The sequence below is a fragment of the Girardinichthys multiradiatus genome, chromosome 24, assembly GCF_021462225.1.
Source record: "Girardinichthys multiradiatus isolate DD_20200921_A chromosome 24, DD_fGirMul_XY1, whole genome shotgun sequence".
In the NCBI taxonomy this organism is placed as follows: Eukaryota; Metazoa; Chordata; class Actinopteri; order Cyprinodontiformes; family Goodeidae; genus Girardinichthys; species Girardinichthys multiradiatus.
Window position 1 is genome coordinate 7,408,923 of NC_061816.1, and position 15,290 is coordinate 7,424,212.

Genomic DNA, 15,290 nt, shown 5'->3' on the forward strand with positions numbered 1-15,290 from the left:
GTAGCCAGATGTTCACAAAAAGATGAATAGTACTTAGTGTGAGACTGATTTAATACAACAAAAACCATCCAGTGGGGGTTCTTGAGAGAGAGGCACACTGTGGGTGCCCCCTATACAACACCACCTTACACCAAAATTCTTCAAATGTGGTTTACATAATCTATAGTTACAGTTGAGTAATTCACTCCAGAATTTATTTGTTTATTAGTTCTGGTTTCATGCTTCAATCAATCTAAGGTTATGAAAAAAATCGTTTTCAAGTTTAATTAGTCTAATTATTTCAGATTTTGTCCAGATTCCTTAAAAACAACAACACAGTCCTTTATCTTAACATCAAATCTAAAGCTGCGAGTCTGAATTGGCATATTTCCCACCCGCAGCGTATAACCATATTTTCTTACAATCCTCTTACAATGCACAACACTGGGACGGCTACTCCCGATTGACTAAACATGTAAACAAGTAATAGAAAAGTTTTTAAGGGCACAAGTAAGATTTTTATTTTTTCTGTCCTCGTGCCACTCATGACAGGATGGGTCCCAGGGTGGAGAGCCACATTGCCCGTATCAAACACCTGCCAATAAAACCATCAGAAGAATAAGATAACAGTTATCATCTCAAAGCTGTATTTGAGTGTCAGCCGTTAGGGATTGACATTAAGGATGGCAAAGAACACATTTAATTACCAGAACCAACATACACATCTACTACTGGGTGGTGGTACCATTGATCAAAATAACCAATCATTAAAAAAAAACACATAAGGAAGGGCATCATTTTGGTTTTAGCTGACTAGAATTACTTCTTTTAGCTTTTCAAACTAATGCACAAAGAAATTAGCTGGGATGTAATTTTACTATGACAACTTAATGGTTTTATTAAATGTAAAATATTCTTATTCAGCTAAAATTATAAGCCAGCAGGAAACATGGAATACAAAACACATTGAAATACATTTTAGCATTTAAAATAGGTGACATGATAATTAAAACATTTCATAATGCTAAAAATACCAAGATCTGCTAGCGCACAAAGAAACTGAACCAAACTGAAACTGATCATGAAAAAAAATGAAAAGAACATTGAATGTACACCAAGCGAAACATAAAAAACAATGCTTTCTTTGGTATACAAATAACTGACAACAGGACTTCTGATTTTACAGAAATCCAGGAATAGCTTGTGATAAAACATATATTTTCTTGCAGTTTTAAATTTTAAATTAATCAGAAATTATTAGGAGAAAAAAGCATTAGTAGGAAAATCAATAAGACAAAATGGTTAAACATAGCAGAAATTTGGCCACAAACAATTACACTTGAAGCAAGATTTATTTGGTTCTATATTTGTCACAGACATCTTTAATACAAACATTTGCTGAAAAATGTTTTCCCATTCAACATTGAAAACCAAAAAAAAACAGCATGCAGGTTAATGTTGTAAAAACTAAAATATTAGGACACAATCGCCTTAGTTTGAACATGTTGCTGAATTGCCCTGATCGGCAGTGAAACTGGACTGACTCTTCTTTTCATTCCATGGTGTTGGAGATCCCTCAGAGGTCTTTACCACAGTCAGGACAAAGGATGTCATCTTTGAACGTCAGGAAGCCTCGCCCAACCAGAGACACACTGCACTTTTGGCAGTTGAAGCAGTCGTTGTGCCACTGACGATCTTCAAACGAGATGTACTTGCTGCCCCCGAGACCTGGGATAAAAACAGCAGAGTGGAGTCCCATGATTTTCCTAATTAAATAACTCTGTAATTGAGGGTCATTGGAACCACCAGATGTAGAGGGAAGCATATCTTGAGAATATTGACCTTAGATTGAAGGTGTTGCTTAAGTTGTAAAAATCAACCAACTATACGTTTAAAGGAGGTTTGGTAAATCTTTTCAAGTTGCTTTAATGACTAAAATGTGTGCTAAAACTAACCAGTGCCACCTCAGTGGCTTAAATAGTTTTTTTCAAAGAGTGAAATAAAATCTGAAGATTTGTGCATTTTACCACTTATTGGGCTGGTGCAGTAGGCACATTTCTTCGCAAACAGGTTGCAGAAGCATTCAAGGCAGTAGGTAAGGTCATCACGAGAGGTGAATCTCTGGCCGGCAAGCTGCATTTTGCATCCAGTACAAACAAAGCATTCCTTATGCCAAGGCTGGTCATGGTAGCTCACCCCTCCAGTCGTTATGGGCTAAAAAATGGAAAGAAGTAAAACAAACAAACAAATAACATGAAGATTTCAAAAAACACTGGTTTAGCCATCACAATTTTTGATTGTATGACAAAAGTACCTTAGCTATTACAATGTTTTCCATTAAAACACATTTAATTCAGGAATAGTGGTTGTAATATGTTTATTTTTTGTGAAAATAAAAACATGATGTAGTCAGCTTTAACGGTGGTAGAATTTTTGCTATGAAGTCACTGTACAATAAAAACCTTGAGACAGTCATTTACATTTTATGTAATAAAATGTAATAAGTAAATGTATGGACTAACTATCAAGAAAGCTAAATGTAAAGGAGCACAAACCTGAAGGCACTCTAAAAAGCTAAAGTCTAATTCGCATTAAGGCGAAAATCTAAATATCAAACTAGACTAGAATCTGGGATTTAAACTGAAGGTTAAGTGACATTTAAGCTAAAGGCTAAATATCTTAAAAGCTAAAGTCTAACTCGCATTAAAGTTAAAGGATAACTGAAATAAAATATGAAGGCTAACTATCAAAAAGATAATTAGCACGACTAGGTTAAAAGCTAAAGGCTAATTATCATTAAAGGGAATGGGCAATTGTCATAAAGGTAAAGTCTAACTGAAACTAAAAGTAAAGGTTAACTATCAAGAAGATAAATAATCTAACATTGACATTCAAAAAGCTAATAAGCCTAGTTGGGGTTAAAGCTAAAAGCTAAAATATCATAAAGCTAAATACCCTAAATGGAATTAAAGATAAAGTCTAATAAGCATTAAAGCTAAAGGCTAACTATTAAAAAACTAAAGTCTATTAGTCATTAAAGCACAACCAAAACCAAAAGGCAACTATCATAAAGATAATACTTAACTGGTATTAACAATCAAGGTTAATTATTAGAAATCTTATTTGCCGAATTGGGATTAAGCCAAAAGTTAAGTATCATAAAACTAGTCAGTCAGTCAGTCATTTTCTACCGCTTCTTCCATAGTGGGTTGTGGGGAAGCTGGTTCCTATCTCCAGCAGTCTACAGGCGGGAGGCTGGGTACACCCTGGACAGGTCGCCAATCCATCGCAGGGCCACACGTAAAACTAATTAGCTTAAATTTTGCAAAGCAGACAATGGCTTCTGGATTTAACGAAATTAATTTTTAAATACTAGACATAACTTAAGCACTAGGCATACTGTACATGATAAATTGGCAATGTGACAAGCGGTCTTGTTTGTACGGCTACTCTTTGTAAATGTTTACAACATTTAAGCCAAATAAATAAAACTTAACATAAATTATAAATAACACAGAGAGGTTTTATACAAAAAAAAACAAATCAAAATTTACAAAATTAATCAACAATTTAGCCTATGACTGTTTTTATGCTTCTAGCAACCTTTTATTAACAATATTAATCCATAATTTATAATAAAAAGGTATTCTCATGATTTTTACAGCCGACTTAACCTACATGCAGAGACACTCAGAGAACTTGTTAAATAAATAAGTTTATTGCAAACTTGGTCAAGCACAACAGAAGCGGCGAATCTAATCTCCCGTCATGGAAACCGCCAGGGAGAGGATAAGTGTCAGGAAAGAAGCCCCGCTTGCCAGGTTCAGTCCAATTCCAGGAAGTAGCCAGTACCACAACGGAGGACTGGGACAGGTCAGGCAGAAATCGCACCACGGAGGCAAAACACTCAGGTGACGAAGTGTTGGCAACCATCCTCTTTATGCTTCCCAGCTGATGAATAGATGCGCAACACCTGTCGCCTCAGGACTCTCCTACTGGCGGCACCTAGTGTTGGAAAGGTGTTAGCAGCAGACAGCAGATGACTCCAGATCCTGACACCACCTCCCCCTCAATGGCTGCCTCCTGGCGGCCCAGAAGACGCGGTTTGGGAGGCCCGGAAATCCCGGATCAGGGAGGGATCGATGATGAAGGAACCCGGAACCAAGGAGCGGTCTTCCGGACCGTACCCCTCCCAGTTGACGAGGTACTGACATCCACGTCCCCGTCATCGAGAGGCCACAATGCGGCGAACAGGGTGGCCCAGAAAGTCCTGGGCGGGTGGAGGGGGCAAGCCCGGAGGGCAGAGCGGGCTGGTCTGGACAGACTTCAATTGAGAAACGTGAAAAACAGGGTGAACACGGAGACTGGGAGGCCGACGGAGGCGAACAGAGGCAGGACCAACAAGAGAATCAACCACGTAGGGCCCGATGAACCTGGGAGAAAGCGTTCTGGACAGGGACTTAAGTGGGATGTCCCGTGCGGTGAACCAAACCTTCTGACCAGGGATGTAACTAGGAGCGGGCAGATGTCGACGGTGTGCTTGTTTTGGGCGTGCTTGTTTTGGGCTGCTGTCCGGTGAAGCCCCCGGCTGGCGGCATTCCATAAATCTCAGGATGTGGTGTCGTACGGTAGGAACAGTGATGTCCTTCTCCTCCGACGGGAACAACGGGGGCTGGTATCCCAAGGAGGCTTCGAAAGGGGAATAGCCGGTGGCTGAAGAGACGTGGGAGTTGTGAGCGTATTCAATCCACCCCAAGTGGTCGCTCCATTCAGTGGGACAGGTGGACATTACGCACCGCAGGGCCGCCTCCAGCTCCTGGTTGAGGCGCTCCACCTGGCCATTAGACTGGGGGTGATGACCAGAAGTTAGCGCCACCTTCGCCCCCAAGGCGTCACAGAAATGTCTCTGGACACGGGAAGTAAACTGAGGACCCCTGTCGAACAACAGGCAACTGGGGATGCCATGCAGGCGGAAAACATGTTTGACCATCAATCTAGCTGTTTGGAGGGCCGACGGCAGCTTTCTGAGAGGAACCAGGTGGCAGGCCTTGGAGAACCGGTCAATAATGGTCATAATTACGGTCATCCCTTGAGAACTTGGTAGGCCCGTGACGAAGTCCAAGGCCACATGGGACCAGGGTCGGCCGGGGATGCTGAGAGGCTGGAGCAAACCTGCGGAAGGTCGATTTGAGGACTTGCTTCTAGCGCATGTGGTGCAGGCATTCACATACTCCCTAATGTCTCTGTGAAGGGACGGCCACCAATAACGTCTGGAAATTGCGGCGATGGTCCTAATGACACCAGGGTGGGCGGAGAACTTGGCTGAATGGAACCAGCCGATCAATCTGGATCGCACTGAAGCTGGAACGTAGGTCCTTTCAGGGGGTCCAGTTCCTGGCCCAGGATCATCAGGAAGGGCTCGCCGCACCAGATCCTCTATCTCCCAGGTTAACGAGCCCACTGTACAGCTTGGCGGCAGGATTGACTCTGCCTTTTTTTTCTGAATTTTCAGGTCCGAATTGGCGGGACAGAGCGTCAGGTTTGAGGTTCTTGGATCCTGGCCTAAAAGAAATAGACATATTAAATCAGGAAAAGAAAAGTGACCAACGTGATTGACGTGCATTAAGACGCTTAGCTGACTGGATGTACGACAAATTTTTATGGTCTGTCCAGACCAGCACGGGGTGTTCGGCGCCCTCCAGCCAATGCCTCCACTCCTCTAGGGCCAACTTAATGGCCAGTAGCTCCCTGTCTCCAACCTGATAGTTCCGTTCAGCTGGGGTCAGCCGACGGGAGAAAAAGGCGCAAAGGCGCAGGGGTGAAGCTTTCCATCCCGGTCTGAAAGCTGGGAGAGAACCGCTCCCACCCCGGTATCCGAGGCGTATACTTCCAGTGTAAACTGCCTTGTAGAGTCAGGATGGATCAGAACCGGCGTCTGGGAGAACAGCCTTTTCAGCCGGGTGAAGGCGGTCTCGACCTCCGATCCCCAGCTGAAGGTCGTCTTGGTGGAAGTTAGCGCAGTTAATGGGGCCGCCACCTGGCTGTAATTTCTAATAAACCTTCGGCAGAAGTTGGCGAACCCCAAGAACTGCTGCAACTTCCTCCAGGAGTCAGGTACTGGCCAGTCCATCACTGCTCGAACCTTCCCTGGGTTAGCAGGAACCTGTCCCTCCTCCAACATGAACCCCAGGAAGCTGACGGTCGACTGATGGAAGTTGCACTTCTCCACTTTAACATACAGTCTGTTCTCGAGGAGGCGCTGTAGGACCTGTCTAACATGGCGGCAGTGTTCCTTGAGACTTCTGGAAAAAATCAAAATGTCGTCCAGGTATACAAATACAAAAATATTCAAAAAATCTCTCAACACGTCGTTGACAAGTGCCTGAAAAACTGCTGGGGCATTACTTAGGCCGAAAGGCATAACTAGATATTCTAAATGTCCATGGGGAGTCTTGAATGCCATATTCCACTCATCTCCCTGGCGGATTCTGACTAAGTGGTAGGCATTTCTGAGGTCCAACTTTGAGAAAACAACAGCGTCATGTATAGGCTCAAACGCAGAAGCTAACAAAGGAAGAGGATTTTTATTCTTTACTGTAATTGCGTTCAAACCCCTGTAATCTATACAGGGGCGTACACCTCCATCCTTTTCCCCCACAAAAAAGAAACCTGCCCCTAAAGGAGATGAAGAAGGACGGATAATTCCAGCAGCTAAAGACTCCGCAATATATTTCTCCATCACCCTTCTCTCCGGCCCAGAGATGCTATAGAGCCGGCTGGAGGGCAAAGGAGCACCTGGGAGGAAGTTAATGGCGCAGTCATATGGTCGATGAGGCGGCAGAGACAGAGCCCGAGATTTGCTAAAAACCATTTTGAGGTCGTGATACTCGGAGGGGACCCTGATTAAATCTGGGAGTTCCTCCTCTTCACCTTCCTCACCAGGGGTTGTAGGGCAGACGGCTGACTGTAAACATGAACTGAGACAACCCTCAGACCAAGCCTCCATCCAAATCCACCCAATTAATATGGGGGTTATGATGCTGGAGCCAGGGGAAACCGAGTACTAACGTATTCTGAGCAATGGGAAAAACATAAAAAGACACCTGTTCTCGGTGATTACCGGACAAAATAAGCTCAAGTGGCTGTGTCTGATGGGTGATCTCATGTAGTGATAACCCATCCAAGGCTAAAACCCGACGGGGCTCGGCCAACTTCTCTGTGGCAATTTGTTTCTTGGAAACAAAATCATAGTCAATCAAGTTCAAATCACAGCCAGAGTCAACTAGGGCAGATAAAACCTCAGCGTGATGGTTCAAAAATAAGGTAGCCTGTAACGTGAATCGAGGGGTTTTACTACTGGAGGATTGGTCCGTCGGTTGCCCCATCACAGCCGGCGTACTCGCCCTTTTGGCCGGATAGGCCAAGCGAAAATGAAATGGCCGGAGGCACCACAATAAAAACATTGGTTAGCCTCCCGGCGTCGTCGTTGCTCTCCAGGCGAGAGACTGGCTCTCCCTACCTGCATGGGCTCGGTCTCGGGGTGGCTGACTTGAGGCTCTAACGACAATGGTAACGGGGACGATGGAAACGGGGCAGACCGCCACACTGCTCTCTCGGAGCGATCCTTCCTCCTCTCCTGTAAGCGAGAATCAATGCGGACAGCCAAATCAATGTACTTATCTAACCCCTCTGGTTCATCTAAGAGGACTAACTCGTCCTTAATGGGCTCGTCCAGAGACCTGAAAAACTCCGCCTTTAACGCGCTTGCGTTCCAGCCTGAGGATGCAGCCAATGTACGGAAATCAATAGAAAAATCAGCTAAAGGATGATTCTGCTGCTTTAGTGCCCACAACCTGCGGGCAGTACAGGACTGATCTGAAGCTACATCAAAAGTCTGTTTAAACTCCCTAATGAAAACTTCATAAGACACACCGAAACTAGTGCAGTTGGAAAATCATGCCTCCGCCCACCGGAGCGCTCTCCCGGTTAACAAGCCCAAGACATATGAGATCTTACCCTCATCGTGAGAAAACGCTCGGGGTGACCGGTTAAACACCAATTTACACTGGAGTAAAAATCCGCAGCATCCGCCCACATTTCCGTAGAACTTCTCAGGGTGAGGAGAAGTAACATCTCAGAAAGGTGGCTGATGTTGGGCCTCCAGGGGCTCTGCAGCGCCCCCAATGGGTGCGGCGGACTCGGGACTACACTCACCTCGAAACGACGATGCCAAATGCTCTAGCTGCTGGTTTGTTGCAGCTGCCGGTCTAGGAGGGTTTGGAGAGTGGAACCGTGCGCATGAATCTGCTGACTATGTTCAGCTAAAGTTCTCTGAAGGGTCTCCGCTGGGTTAGGCTGGCCTGAGTGTTCTGTCATGATTTTTACAGCCGACTTAACCCACATGCAGAGACACTCAGAGAACTTGTTAAATAAAGAAGTTTATTGCAAACTTGATCAAGCACAACAGAAGCGGCGAATCTAATCTCCCGTCATGGAGAATCCGGGGAAACCGCCAGGGAGAGGATAAGTGTCAGGAAAGAAGCCCTGCTTGCCAGGTTCAGTCCAATTCCAGGAAGCAGCCAGTACCACAACAGAGGACTGGGACAGGTCAGGCAGAAATCGCACCACGGAGGCAAAACACTCAGGCGACGAAGTGTTGGCAACCATCCTCTTTATGCTTCCCCGCTGATGAATAGATGCGCAACACCCGTCGCCTCAGGACTCTCCTACTGGCGGTACCTAGTGTTGGAAAGGTGTTAGCAGCAGACAGCAGATGACTCCAGATCCTGACAGGTATTATGTTACATATTTACTGAGTTCCAAATTTTAACCGAAACAGATATTTTCAGAATACCTACTCTGAATTAGTAGATTTTAAGTGTTTTCAGGTTACTAAAATATCTTATTACATCTTTATCAGAATATCGTCTGTGTTCAAAAAGTCAAATAAGGAAAATTGTTTGGGAATTTATCTTCTCTAAACAATATAGGTAAATCAAGTAACTATTTGCAATTCATATGAAGGTGACGCAGCAAGTTTTTAAACCCTTATCTGCTTTGGCACTCTATAAATGGGTGTGATATTATAGTTTGCAGTCATTTTGGCTGTTTGTTGATGACTGCTGCCCGTGCCAGCTTTCACGATAAAAAGACGCCTCCTACTCCTGCCTGCTTGGCCATCTGTTTCTTGCTCGTATTTATTATTTATCATATGAGTCTTTATAGCAGTATAATTAGCAGTCATACCAATATTCAGCTCATTTGAGCACAGAAATAATATAATATGGCTGTGTATTTGAAGGACATATGACCATTGTAGCAGAAAGAGGCAGTTATGGGTGTTGAAACGATGGAACATGGTTTGACTGTTTACCTTCTTGCAGTGGACACACTGCAGGGCAAACTGTTTCTCATAGCAGGCCAGACAGTAGTTGTTGCCATCCTTCTTGACAAAGCTCTTGGTGCCAATGGGCTGCTGGCAGGATTTGCAGATGAAACATTGCTCATGCCAGCTGGTGCCCTTATGCTCCATCTTCTTAGTGCCTGGAATTGGAATATTGAAAGTTCTTTGATTTTACATTAGTCATCTTTCATGCAAAACATGTACTTTCTGTTTTAACTATTTACAAAATAGTAAAAGAAAAAGTTTTCAACCTGGCATGATGGTCTTCAGGCATGCATTGCACTTGGAGGAATACTCAACACAATAGCAGTCGGTGCACATCAGGAGGTCATTCTTGGTGGCAAATGGCCTGTCGACCAGGGATCGGCTGCACTTGTTGCAGAGGAAGCACTCACTATGCCAGTGACAGTCCTTGAAGGACAGATCCTTCAAAAAAGCAGTTTAGAATTTTTTATTTCACCTAAATATCCCATCAGCTGCAAATTTAAATACTAATTTCAAAAGAATGAAAGAAGGTTTAACCAAATTCTTTATTTGTTGGAATGGATTGAGAATAATATTTGGTCTAGAGAACCTGCTACCTTTCAATATAACATTTAGCATCTTTATGTCACAGTTTGTTTGGTTTGATAATATTTAGAGATGCACCAATATAACAATTTGGGCCCATACCAATATTTGATAGTATTATTATTGCCATTATGGCCGATTACCAATGTTTACAGACATTGTATATATTCTATATATCTCCCTATCCTTTCAACACCATAAAAAACAACCCCAGCGCTGACATTGCTTCTCTGCTTTAGATAAGCACCCTACAATCCTGCATCACTATCACTGTCACATGACCAAACAAATACTACATGCCCAACCCCTTCCCCTTCTCCACCAGAACCACAAACAGCAACAAGATGGAAATAAACATCGATTATTAACATCGGATCAGTTTTACTTGTCGGACCAATACCAACATGTTAGAAAATGACTAGCATCGGCCGATACCAGTGTTGATGCAGATATATAGTGCATCACTAATATCTTTACATTTTAGTGCCTTTTTCTAAGTAGATTTTTGATAGTTTCAAAACTAAATTTTAAGTTTTAATTTATCTCTCATTGTACGCCAAAGAAGTATGCCATATTCAACCTTTGAAGTTGCAAATAAATTTCTCTGTCACTCAATCAGTTGATGACAATATGAAACTGAGGCTATAAACTTTTTTCAATTATGTAAAAGAAAAAGTTGTTCTTAAACCGCTGATTAAACCACTTTGGCATAACTAGTTAGAGATGAAAGTGTCCCAGAAGTTTGTTTTAAAACTTATCATCTTATCTGATGCTGTTTAATTTATCTAATTTCTAAAATGCTTGGCCCATTTTTTGTTTGAGTGTTTTGTTGTCCCTGTCACAGCTTATTGGAAAATTGTAGCTGTAAAAACAGATCTATATTTTTCAAAAGTCAGCATTACCCTGGGAGATCCTAGGCTGCCTGTGCTTTTAACGCTAGTATCTTTAGGTTGTTATGGATGAGCAACCTAGAAAGTTAACTAGAAAGACCACTGTATGATGTGCTATGGCACTGTTATGAAAGATAGAAATTAAATATTGCATGCTTGTTTCCTTGGTAGCTTATGTATATGCAAATGTTTACAATGCAACACAGCTTGCTGCTATAGGAAGATATAAAAGAAGCAATTTCAACTTCAGGGGATTATTGAGATAAAATAAATGTTGTTAACTTTATGTCTGTTGTAGAGTAACACTGAAATAAAAAATAACACAGCTGAACCAAAATCTCCACTTGTCTTCTTTCTTTATCTACGGGCTAGCATTAGCATTGCAGCAGAGCTACATTAAAGGATATTTTAGTGTCACCTTCTTTGTTTTATTTTCAGTTATAAAACTTGAAAGAAATAAAACTAATACCAAATCTGACCTTATTGCTGTTTACAAACAAGCTAGCGTTAGCTAGCAGTCATTTACAGAAAGTAAAACAAATAATACACATTTACTCCTACATGAACCCTCAATTTTTAATTTCTGGGATTATTTTTGATTTAATTATTAACTTTTGCCTTATGGCAACCAGTTGGGCAGATGATAATTATAGTGAATGTGTACTGAGGACATTCTTTCTTATTTATTATATTTTTTAGCTAATGGTTGTAATTGTATAGCAATGAAACATACATATGCTTCGAGCATTTGTATTGTGTCAAGGCTATATGAAAGACCTATAATTCTATTACTCCATGTATAAATTCCTACAAGATTAAAATGATGCTAACCTATTTAAGGTTAGTAGGGATTATGATGAAACCTTAATTTAAGTTGATACAAGACCAAGTCAAAGAATAACCAAAGTTGACCAGCAACAAGGACTTGCACTTAGATTGGAGATAAAACAAAAAACATGGATGCATCACCTTGCTGGTGCAGCTAATGAGCTTCTTGCACATTTCACAATTGCTGGAGAAAAGACCCTCATAGCACTTGATACAGTAAGGATGTTCCTTCTTCAAGATGTACTTCTGCCCATACAAGGAGTCCTTGCACTCTCTGCAGTCATAACGCTCAGACATGTTGACTCAGATCTCCTTGTGGAGTCTCCTTCTCTGCAAAATAAAACTAAATTAGCTAAAAAGACGGCCACAGTAATTACATAACTTTACAGAATAATTTATGATGCAGAATATAGAGGTCAGGTTGAGTTTCTGGTTATCCAGAGGAAATTTAAAAAACGACAACTGTATGGCCTCAAGATCATGTGGTTGTCATATCAATTAATTACAATATTCTTCTTCTTTTCTTCATTGTTTATTTGCATGGGGACAAGCATTAAGTCTAAGTGAATGCTGAGAATATTCAATTTTTTAAGAACATGTCTATGATAACATCCAACAGATTTTCTGTCGAAAACTTTTATTCTTTTGTTATATATCATTCTTGAAGACCTGATGGCGTTGATGTTGCTTGGGACCAGGATGTCACACAGATTCTTTCTTAAATATGAGAGAATCATAGAATGCAGCCTGAAATGAAAGAAAAGCTCTCATTTGTCTAAATGAATGCAGGTTTGCTTTTGCAACTCTGCTAACCATTTTAACATGTTTAAACCTGCTTAATGTGTTTACCATTCATTTTCAAATTTAAATAAGAAGTACTGAAGTTCCAGGGCTCTGGAAGAAAAAAAAAAAGAAACTGTTTTTTTAACATTTAAGATAATACATGACTTTTCAAACCATGCTGCGATAGAATCTAGAAAACATGACATTTGTACAGAGACAGATGTGATGTTCTTTCCAGCCTCTTTTACAACAGAGTTTCAGCATACATTTGAAAGCCTGCATCAAGACCGGCTTCAGGCGAATTGTTTATGTACAGGCTGAACAGTAGAGGACCAAGAACTGAGCCCTGTGGTACACCAGTTTTGACTCTAAGAAGAGATGATTTCTCACCACCGATGATAACACAAGATATGACTGAAACCACTGTAAGGTTTTAACAGAAATTTTTTTTATTTTTATTATTACTGTATCAAATGCCCTTTTCAGTTCTAAAACTGTTGCTCCAACCACTTTGCCCTGATGTAGTGAGGACCTGACCTGTTCAAAATAAAACAAGTGGCAGATTCTGTTGAATAACGAGGACAAAAAACAAACTGTAGTGGATGTAACAAGTTGTAATAACTTGTTCCTTAAGTGGTGAGCTACCACTTTCTTCAGAACTTTAGAAAATACAGGTTGAATACTTGATGGCCTGTAATTACTGCTCAAGGACATGTTAATCAGATGAGTGAGTTGTACTGAGAAAATATCTTTGTTTTGTTTTTTTAGAAAAATAGTGTTTAAGTAAAAAAGATCTTCTGAGTGGCTGTATTCAAGTTTATCTATTATAGAAATTAATTCTCTCTCATTCTTTTGTTGCAATAAAATAAATTGGCGAGTGAAGAATCACTGGTACACAATTTTCTACACGACATCCTTTGTATTTACTTCTACAGACTATACAAAAACTCATTAAAATTATTTGCAGTCTGCTTGTTGTCTGTTACCAACTGCTTCACAAATATTCAATTTATATACCATTTCCTGAATAACTACTGGTTTAGTTAAACATTTATTTCCCTTCAGCTCCCCTGATTTCTGATAAATAATATCCAGCTGTCCCATGATCAACCTGCACCGGACCCAGTGCTCAAAGCATTTAAGCATTGACAACTGTTTAATTAAGTACTGCATTCGACAAATTAGGCAGAGGAAGGCCAAAAACATTGAAGTAAATTCCACCTTATGAATGGAAATGACATGACTTTAAATCTAATTTGTACTCCAAAATGAAGTTTGCAGGCTTGATGTCCAGAGGTAGTCTGAATTAGGTTGTCTCCTCTTTAGTTTTATGAAACGGAAAGCCAAAACATCTCATGCATCCAATAAACAGACCTCTGAACTTATATGTGTCATTAGGATGACATCCAGCTGTTTGGGAATAATTGAATGTGTTGTCTTAGTTGAAAAAAGAGGCAGTATCCACAACCTCAGTCCACCCTTTCTACCACCTAGATTATCTGTAATTTTCCCAGGAGACACTCTACTCTTTCAAGAAGGTCAAACTGAGTTCAAGTAATTGTGCAAATATTTGCACCCACTACACCAGTATTTCTCAATCATTTTAGCTTCCAACCCACAACGAAACAGCAGCAGAGTTGAGATCCTAACAATCCCTGGTTGAAGCATTGCAAGTATAAAACACTTTAAATACATTCATAAAGCAATGACTTTATTTGTAATTAGCAATCACTTTTAAAATTAATTTGATGTCTGGACATAAACTCCAGGCCTTCCAGTTGGTCCTGATCCCACCTTTGGTAACTACTGCTCTATTTGTCAAGAAACATACATCAGTTCTTACAAATCAATTCCGTTTTATATTTCTGGTATTATTTCTATCCTTCAATCTAGAAAGTCTAAAATGCTCAAAACCTCTTTACTTTCTATGTTTCATGAAAATAACCTAAAAAGACTTTTTCATCATCTTTAAAAAGCTCTCTGTGAAACTGTCCATTCATTTTATACTCCCTTTTAGAGTTCTCTCTACTCTATATGACCCTTATTACCTCAATGAAACCAGTTCAATTATCTACCAGTTTTAATTATCTCTAGAAAATATCTCTACTTCCTACAGAAACCAAGCAGTCATTTTTTTGTCTTTGTACCTAGATTCTGCAATGAAACCACCTCCATCTGCTATGACCCCATCTTCGCTACTTGTCCATTGTCATACTTCCAAAGACTGTATCTTTACTTTCTTTTGGTAGCGACAGTAATCTAATAAACTTCAAGCGAAACCAGGATTATAGTCCTCTAATCAATAAACTTTAACTCTGTAGAATTAGTTAGGATTTTCTCCTAGTTTTGATGCAAAACTCGCAGAGAAAAAGAGGGAGTAAAACATGAAGGTCTTACCTGAACATCAGAAGAGCTGCCTGCCTGCAGTCTGAGACCCGAGGTGTCTGCTGTACAGAGTACTTCATGAGCCTTATTAAATTAGACCAAAATGGGACCCTGTGATGGGGCAGGAGGGTGGAGACGGATGGCCTGACCAGAGTAGGCAGGCAGGCTAGTTCTATTTAGGCTGCTATAAAATCACAGCAAACTGATGAAATGTTCAATAGAAAATAAAACAAATAATGCTGTAAAATGCTAGAATTTTAACACTACCTGCACACACTGTTAATTACACTGCTGCGTGGACTATTGTAAAAACACATTTGAAAGCTCGTTTTTTTTAAGTTCTGGTTTTATCTAAACGTGCTTCTTGGCAGAGTAGATAGAGTTAAATTGGTACAGAATGGCACATAGTACACACATTTTCAGTAAGGTTTAGGTTTGGATTTGTGAAGCCC

General features: G+C 40.9%; 1 protein-coding gene across 2 annotated transcripts; it reads right to left on the bottom strand.

Moving 5' to 3' along the window:
- Positions 1 to 33: 33 nt before the first annotated feature.
- On the bottom strand, positions 34 to 14,993 carry LOC124861690 (four and a half LIM domains protein 2-like). Of its 2 annotated transcripts, none has more exons than XM_047355603.1 (6): positions 14,851 to 14,993; positions 11,812 to 12,000; positions 9,634 to 9,808; positions 9,353 to 9,522; positions 2,007 to 2,193; positions 34 to 1,707 (listed from the first exon to the last, which is right to left on the bottom strand). In XM_047355603.1, exons 2-6 carry the CDS (start codon positions 11,965 to 11,967, stop codon positions 1,556 to 1,558), a joined length of 840 nt encoding a protein of 279 aa, XP_047211559.1. In that variant the 5' UTR covers positions 11,968 to 12,000; positions 14,851 to 14,993; the 3' UTR covers positions 34 to 1,555. The 2 variants fall into 2 exon arrangements, with proteins under 2 accessions (XP_047211559.1, XP_047211560.1); XM_047355604.1 differs by having other exon boundaries at positions 11,812 to 11,995; positions 14,851 to 14,895.
- Between the last annotated feature and the right edge of the window lie 297 nt (positions 14,994 to 15,290).